Source organism: Lacerta agilis, chromosome 16 (genome assembly GCF_009819535.1).
Source record: "Lacerta agilis isolate rLacAgi1 chromosome 16, rLacAgi1.pri, whole genome shotgun sequence".
NCBI lineage: Eukaryota > Metazoa > Chordata > Lepidosauria > Squamata > Lacertidae > Lacerta > Lacerta agilis.
Genome location: NC_046327.1, coordinates 7105248 through 7114244, shown reverse-complemented (window position 1 = coordinate 7114244; position 8997 = coordinate 7105248). Strand labels below are relative to the sequence as shown.

The window sequence follows — 8997 nt, the reverse complement described above, 5'->3', positions numbered from 1 at the left end:
TCTTAAGGGCTGCATTAAAACACACCTACATTTATTTTCTAAGCCCCCCAAATCCATTCTCTACATTCTCAAATCCTGCACGTGATTTTGCATAAGAACGATAATTCGATAGGTAATGGCCTCTATTATTCTATGAAACTATGACACTCCTAAGGTCAGGGTCGTGGATTCGAGTCCCACGTTGGGCAAAAGATTCCTGCATGGCAGGGGGTTGGACTAGATGACTCTTGTGGTCCCTTCCCAACTTTACAAGTCTATGGTTCTTGGGCTCTTGGAGCAGGAGGAGTTTGAAGAGTTCCTTGCCAAAGACTGGACTGGTTTAGATGAAGATGAAGATACACATGTGCGGGAAGACAATCGGAATGATGACAACGTGGAAGATGATTTCTTCAATCAGCTAAGAGCTGAATTAGGAAAAAAAAAAAAACATGGCTACAAGATGGAAACCTTACAGCTTTCAGCGATGCTGTGGTCTGAGATGGGACTGTATCATAGGTGCCAACTCCCCAGGGCCCTGAGTGCCTGAACACCTACAAAATTCCCCATGAAGTGATAGAGCACCCACAAATTTCGGTGCCATGGCCATGCGCTCCACGGCTCCCACGGCACTCTTGGGGTGTATATTGAACAGAAAAATGTTACAGAATGCTAGCTGGAAGCAGGAATACTAGATTGTCCGCTATTAAACCCCCCCCCCCAATTGTTTCGTGTACGGATGTTCACTTTTTGAAATATGGGAACCCTTAAAAAAAAGGGGAAAGGGAAAAAAAGACGTTTCCTTCCTAAAGCCCAGTGGCCATCTGGCAGGGGCTTCTCTCTAGGAAATTAATAAAGAGAGGTGGGCGAGGAAGCAGAGGACGGAAATGAGAAGTGCGGAAAGTCGTGTGCGTGTGGATGAGTCATAGGCGGAGGGTCTCCTCTTGGCTCTATAAAGCGCGCCCGGCGAAGGTTGCGGCTCAGCGCTCCAGCCGTCAGTCCTTCGCGCTCGACGGCGCGTCTCTGCCGGACTCGGAGCCGACGGAAGGGCGGGACGAGGCGGCGGCCGAGCGGCCAAAGGCAGGCGAGGAGGGCGCGCGTTCGCCATGAGACCCCGCGGGCTGCTGCTGCCCGTCGTGCTGCTGCTGCTGGCGACCGAGCTGACCTTCCGGAGCTCCCCGGCGGCCGGAGCCTCGGCATCGCCCCAAGACGGCGAGTACGCCGTGAGGCTGTGCGGAAGAGAGTTCATCCGCGCCGTCATCTTCACCTGCGGAGGGTCGCGCTGGAGGAGGGTCGCCGAGCGGACCACGGAGCAGGCACCACTCGACGCCGCCAGGGCGCGCGCTGGTAAGACGCTCGCGGGGAGCCGTCGGGGGAAACTGGGGTCGCGGGGGATCGGGGGCGTCGCTCGTCTTCCACAGTGGGCGGTCATTATTGTTAATAATAATAAAAATAATAAATTAGACGAAGCGCTGTGGCTCTTTCCGTCGAAATTGGTGCCAAACGAACATCTCCAATATCCAACCTCGTCTTCCAAAGATCAGGAAAAGTACAGATTCCCGGGGAAGGGGGGGGGGTTTCTCTGTTCGCCTCACGCGCAAACTTTCAAGATACTCGCTTCTAAAGCAGGATTTAGGTCGCGATCCTGTAGAGTAGACCCATGTCTGGGGATAGGTCCCCCCCCCCCGCCCCATGGAGCTCAAGAGAACAATTTGGCGACTCGTGCGTAAAGACGCGCCGCCGCTGCCAAGTCAGTTCTCCCGAGCTGGATGTGGAAGAGCACCCACGAGGGTCATCTAGTCCGACCCCCTGCCCCTGCACTTCAGGAATCTTTTGCTCGGCAGTGGGATTCGAACCCACGACCCTGAGACGAGGAGGCTGCTGCTGCTGCTCGACGCGAGCCAAAGATCGAAAACATCAAGAGCGCCCCGCCACTTTGCTTTCCCTACCCTTTAATATAAAAGCAATGATGGTAATTTTCTTGTTTCCGTGCCGCCCATCTGACTGGGATGCCCCGGGAAAGTATCTGTATAAAAAGACAACGACACCTCAGACACCAAAAACTTCGCTATACAGGGCTGCCTTCTAAAAGTCGTGCAGGTGTTTCTCTGTTTGACATCTGATGAGAGGGCATTTACCGTCTTAACCTCGTTGCTTCTGAATCGCTAAAGCTTTAGCTCCCCCAAAACTGTAAACTTACAATGTTGTGTTTGTTTGGAAGTGGATCCAGGGAGCATCATTCTCACCTGAAGCCCCTGCATCATGGCAAAAACTGGAAACTCAGGGTGGCAGGCAGCTCAGCTGATCTTGTGAATAAGGCGGTGACATGGGTAGCTTCCCCCTAAACTTCAAGGAGGCAGATGCAAAGAAGTGATATCCCTGTGTTAGGCTGCCATTGTGCCTTGCTCTAGTTCAGGCATGTCCAACAGGTAGATCGTGATCTACCGGTAGATCACTGGATGTCTGTGGTAGATCACTGGCTACCCCCAACGAAGCTCAACAACTTTGGCTCCCCTAAAAAATGCTCAACATTTTAGCTCTTCACCCCCCCCCCAAAAAAACAGGGCTTTCCTCCCGCCTCAGAAAATCTCAACAACCCTAACCTGAACCCCTAAACATGGGCCTTCCTCCTTCCTAAAAAAATCTCAACAACTCTAACCTGAACCCCTAAAAACGGGCTTTTCTCCTCTCTAAAAAAAGCTTAACAACTTTGACCTGAACCTCCCAAAAGGGGATAGATCACTGTCAGTTTTTAACTCTGTGAGTAGATCGCAGTCTCTTCGGAGTTGGCCACCCCATCTAGTTTAACCTCAGATTAATCTTCGAAACACTAGCAAGCGTGAATACATACAAAAGCAACTTCTCATTTAAAATATAAAAAATGGGGGGGGGGGTCCAAATGAAATATGTATAACCCAGCCCAAGTTAAGTCTTTCAAATGTCTTGCTGATTTAAGTGGTGCTTGTGCAGGAGACTTAAGAGTTGTGGAATTTGCACACCACCACCACTTGTTTAAATGGCAAATACTGTTTTGTGTGTGTGTGCGCACCACACATACTCTATTCTTTCCTGTTATGAGAGTGGGTAACAAATAGATTACCTGCTAGTCACAGCTTCTCCGATTGACATGCTCAACTGGTTAACTAATTCATAAGACCAACGTGGCTACCTACCTGTAATTCATAAAGAAATGTCTTAGGCGAGTGCTTGCAGATTATTTTAATACAATATAAAGTGGTAGAATGAAAGTATATAGCAGTTCTACTATAAAGCCCCAGCATATGCTATAAATCTTGATTTAGAAACTTGATTTAGACCAGAAGCAGTTTGATCAATAAAAGGAACTTAGCATGGGGATTTGACCCAGTTTGAAGATGAGCACCAAGGAATGTAATAACAGCTATTTTAATTAGGACTTCCAATATTCATGTTCCTTTAAATTTCAACTATCCTTTTGAGGAACAGACTGGAAACTCAAACATCTAAATCGGGGACTTATAAAAAAAATTCTACCATATATACTGGCACAATCTCATTTTATATAGCTGTTGCAGCTGCAAATGTGCATTTTTCTGCTGCATATACAGGAAATGCCATATCAAAATTCAGTTGAAGCATGAATGAGTTACAGAAATTGGGGGGGGGGGGTTTGAGTTCAAAACTCAGCCACACCCAACAGCTATCTCTTAGATAAATTCCAAGTTTTAAAATGATGTATTGGGAATTTCCAATAGTGATGTTTGGCAGCAAACAGGTGTTCTTTTAAAAAAAGCAAAATACGTTGTATATTCTGCATGATTACATAGTAAATGGACCTATTTAATTAAATGTGGCAATAATAACTCAGGCTGTATTATAGAATCAGTGAACTTTTCGGAAACATGGTGTGAAAAATCGTGGTCTAAAATGGGGAAGGGTCAGTGCCCCACCTCTAAATCACAACCTTACTATTTCAAGTTACAGGTAGGTAGCCGTGTTGGTCTGCCATAGTCACAACAAAATAAAAAACAAAAAAAAATCCTTCCAGTAGCACCTTAGAGACCAACTAAGTTTGTTCTTGGTATGAGCCTTCGTGTGCATGCACACTTCTTCAGATATGAAAGCTCATACCAAGAACAAACTTAGTTGGTCTCTAAGGTGCTACTGGAAGGATTTTTTTCTTCTTCAATATTTCAAGCTGAAGACACTTTAGCTATAAGAAAATGATGTGGTTGTGTCTTTTGACTGGGATAATTATACTTTCCTGTTTCCTGTAATATATTTCTATTCTTCAGATCCCCACCTCTTTACAGGAATCACATTTTGAGCCCCAGATTCTAGCAGCGAACCATACTTAGAACATTTGCTCAGCAATTTCTTTTTGTACTTGAAATGTTTATGGGTAAAAAAAAAACCAATTGTTGAATAATAAATCATTGGTATATTTTGGACTTGTTAAAATAAGATGTATTGTTTAGTCAGGGTTGCCATACGCCCAGAATTTCCCAGACATAGCCGGCAATCAGCCATCGGAAGCAGTGTCTGGGCTGAAATGCCTGGGGAAATCTGGGCATACAGCAACCCATGTCAGCATTGTCTGGTTTGGGTGTTTTTCCTTCAAAATAGGTGAAAAACATCATATTTTTTTGAGATTTTGCAAAAGAAAAAAACCTCAACAACTTTGGGTAAAACTAAAAAAGCTCAACAACTTTGCCCAAAAAAGCTCAACAACAATATGGCAGCCCTAGTTTAGTTAGCAAAATTTGCATATCACTACTGATCCTTGCAAGCTGTTCCTGAAATGTTTTGGTGAACAAGTGGGGTAAAACGTGTACAGTGGTGCCCCGCTAGACGAATGCCTCGCTAGACGAAAAACTTGCTAGACGAATGCCCCGCAAGACGAAAAAGTCTATGGGGCTGCTTCGCAAGACGAAAAATTTTCGTCTTTTTTTTTCGTTTAGCGGAGCGCGGCTGCCATTGCCGCTTCGCTAGACGAAAAAACCGCTATACGAAAAAATTCGTAGAACGAATTATTTTCGTCTAGCGGGGCACCACTGTATAGGTAAATGCATGAATAATACTCACAGTATCACTAACCTATTTCTTCCAGAAAACTCAGTAGACATTTTACAATGGGTCGCCTTTTGATAGTTTCCTTTGTTTTACCTTAACAGAGTTTCTTCAAACTAGCACTGACAAAGGACTGGATAATATTAACTTGCAGTCTGTCTTGGATCCTGAACTGGAGCAACTGCGAAGCATCAGTCAACAAGTTGGAAAGCCGTCGCTGAAAGACTTTTTAAATTTATATGATTATTTTAATGAGTATGTTCCCACTTCCAGTGAATACAATGAATACATCCGTCAATTAGGAGACGCAGCCCACGAAAGCAGAAGAGAAACTGGTTTCGCGAATCCCATCAGCTCATATAACTTCCCTGTGGTCAAACAGCCTAGAATAAAGCGTGAAACCCCTATGGGGATGGCCAGACTGTGTTGTAATTGGGGGTGTACCAAAACTGAGATTAGTAGATTGTGTTAAGAATACCTTTATATTTGCACATCCAATTTTTCAGGAACACCAAAAACTCACGTGTTGTTTGCAGTGCTTTTTAATTGAATACTGCTTGTACGAAAAAGAAGATTGCTGATTTGTAATCTATTTTGTCTCGAAATTATTGGTGGTGTCCTGGTTTCCTATAAAAAACAACATGAATCGCCATTATAATTATGTTTTGCACTAAATGTATTTCCATCTTGTTATGTGTTCGTTTTCCTACTCCAATTCTTCTAAAATCATGCTGATTTCTGTGCCACATTTGCCACACAGAAGAGAGAAACCTAACTTTTAATTAAAGTGTTATATAGTCTACATTAAATGTGCACGTGTGAAATTTAAAGCTAATGGATATAACTCAGCCAGGGATATATTTTCCTATGTGTTCCCAATGTGCCGAACTTCCATAAACACAAAGCTAAATAAATACAATCAAATGTAGTAGTCCTAGATTACCTGGGGCATGAGTTGTATTGGTTACACACTGCACATAAAAGTGAAGAGGCTCGTTCAAATACAGACAAAACAAAATAAAAAATTCTTTCCAGTAGCACCTTAGAGACCACCTAAGTTTGTTCTTGGTATGAGCTTTCGTGTGCATGCACACTTCTTCAGATACACTGAAACAGAAGTCACCAGATCCTTAAATATAGTGAGGGAGTGGGGAGGGGTATTACTCAGAAGGGTGGTGGGAATGGGTGATCAGCTGATAGGTGTGGAAAACCTGTTGACTCTTAACGGCTGCAATTAGTCTTGCAGGGAAAGGCAAGGGGTGAGATGGCTAAATATAGCTTTGTCATGTATAATGAGATAAGAATCCAATGTCTCTATTCAGACCAGGTCTCTCCATGGTTTTAAGTTTGGTGATTAGTTGCAATTCAGCCACTTCTCTTTCCAGTCTATTCCTGAAATTCCTTTGTATTAAGACAGCTACTTTGAGATCTTTTATAGAATGTCCTGGGAGATTGAAGTGTTCTCTTCCTGGTTTCTCTGTCTTGTGATTCCTGATATCAGATTTATGTCCATTTATCCTTTGGCATAGGGTTTGGCCTGTTTGTCCAATATAGAGAGCTGAAGGGCACTGTTGGCATTTGATTGCATACACAATGTTGGAAGATGAGCAATTAAATAGTCCTGAGATGGTATGTTTGATGTTGTTGGGGCCAGTAATGGTGTTGTCCGGGTTTATGTGGCAGCAAAGTTGGCATCTGGGTTTATTGAGAAAACCATGCAGGAATTCATTGGCTCAGGAGCGGCCACATCAGAATTCTCCTTTAAAACTTTCAATCTACTAAACCACGGTGTGCAGCTTTTCTGCCAGCATGCCTAGCTGTGGCCAGAGATACAGTACCCCGGTGCTCTCCAGGACTCTTTCATCACAACACCCAGAGCAGAGCCGTCTTAAGGGGATCTGCCGCCCTGGCGCGGCTATCCCTCCGGCGCCCCCGCCATGCCGCCTCTCCGCCGCCTCCCTCCCGCGCTTGCCGCCCCTTGGGAGGGGGGTGGGCGAGCGGGGGGTGAGGGGCGTGGCGCTGGAGCGGCGCGGGGCTCTGCGCGCCCTTCCAGCGCTTCCGGGATGGGGGGCGAGGGCGGCCGGCTCGCGCTCCCGCGCAGCTCGCGCTCCGCGCGCAGCTGGACGGCGCGGCGCTGCTGGGCAGCTCGCGCTGCATCGGGCGGGCGGCCGGCTGCGCGCGGGAGCGCGAGCCGGCCGCCCTCGCCTCCCAGAGCCCCAGCTGGAGTGCTGGAAGGTCGCGCAAAGCCCCGCGCCGCTCCAGCGCTCCAGCTGGGGCTCTGGGAGGCGAGGGCGGGCGGCTTACAGCCCGCCCGCCGGCGCGCGAGTGCCCGCCTGCCCGTGGGGGCAGGGGCGGGTTGGGGAGGAGGAGCCCGGTATGCCGGCGGGCTCGCGGGGGCGCCCCTGGGGCGCCCAGCGCCCTGGCGCACCGCGCCACCGGCTTCTATGGATGAGACGGCTCTGACCCAGAGCCATGTCCTTTCTAAGACGGCACAAATCATGACCAATCTGACCAATGCAGATAGGTGTTCTATACCAAGCCAAGCCCAATACCCTTTCCTGGGTTTGCTTAACATCTAGCTTACCAAAGAGTACCGGTGGACTCAAATTCTTGCTCACTATTTTATGACATTTTAGTTGACCATCATAAGGGGATGTTGGAATTCTTCAGACTAAAAGTAGCAGTTGAACCCTTCGCCACACATGCTTTTTGTTTCCCCCCAAGGTTATAGGTTTTGCTAAAAAGAATCATGACATGACGGTCACTGTTTTCAGTACTGGGAAAACAAATTGTCTGTCTCCATCCCCGTCACCAACTCCAGCTCCAACCTACTAGTCAACCTGGTTTAGCTAGATGACACGTTCACATTTCTTTCCTTAAGACATGCTCAAGATAATGGTATTTAACCAAAAAATACATTGGACGTCAGAAAACAAATTGGAAATACTATCATCTGAAGTCACCAAGAAGGCACGAACCACCCCAGGGCCATGGAGTGAATGGAAAGCTTTTGTTAATCCTTTGCTCCATACTTCCTATCACCATACATCCCCATAGCTTTGGTTAAGAAACCACAATCTTACTTAGATGAGAATCTGTGAATGTGGACAATATGGAAGATGCTCATTTCACCATCTGCATCCTGATAACCAGCTCGTCACAATTTCCAGGCGATTCTTCTGTTCTCAGATAATGTCTGCATGAGTGTAGAGATACGGTATTTTTAAAAAAGGTAAAGGACCCCTGGACGGTTATGTCCAGTCAAAGGCGACTATGTGGTTGCGGTGCTCATCTCGCTTCAGGCCGAGGGAGCCGGCATTTGTCCAGACAGCTTTCTGGGTCATGTGGCCAGCAGGACTAAACTGCTTCTGGTGCAATGGAACACCGTGCCGGAAACCAGACTGCACGGAAACGCCATTTATCTTCCCGCTGCAGCAGTACCTATTTATCTACTTGCACAGGCATGCTTTCGAACTGTTAGGTTGGCAGGAGCTGGGACAGAGCAATGGGAGCTCACTCTGTTGTGGGGATTCGAACCGCCGACCTTCTGATCGACAAGCCCTAGGCTTTGTGGTTTAACCCACGCGCGTCCCACAAGCTTGCATAGATACCTTTTATTTCCTGCCTCAGTAGGGCTGGGTTAGCCCAGTGGAAATGAGAGTACAGCAGGTCTATGTGCAAAAACCCTCAGGTCAGGTTCTTGAAAATATTCGAGATATGTTAGTATAGCAACTTATGGTAACAAATGCCCAAGAGATGTGGAAGGGTTTATTTGACACAAGGAATATCTGAGTAACTCAAAATTATTATTTTCTATTTTATGAAAAATTGCATTCTTTTCCTTATTTCATTAGTGTTTCGACTCTCTGGAACACATTAAAAACAAGTCGTTTTGAAATTTAGCATCATGGACTACAGACCATTTTTTTAAAAATTGGAAATTAAAAAGCACAGATTCATCTCAACTTTTTT

The 8997-nt window shown here is 46.2% G+C and overlaps 1 protein-coding gene across 1 annotated transcript; it reads left to right on the top strand.

The window, feature by feature from the left end:
- Positions 1–861: 861 nt before the first annotated feature.
- Positions 862–5827, top strand: LOC117060800 (prorelaxin H2-like). Its single transcript, XM_033173343.1, has 2 exons — positions 862–1323; positions 5130–5827. Exons 1-2 carry the CDS (start codon positions 1083–1085, stop codon positions 5495–5497), a joined length of 609 nt encoding a protein of 202 aa, XP_033029234.1. The 5' UTR covers positions 862–1082; the 3' UTR covers positions 5498–5827.
- Positions 5828–8997: the final 3170 nt, after the last annotated feature.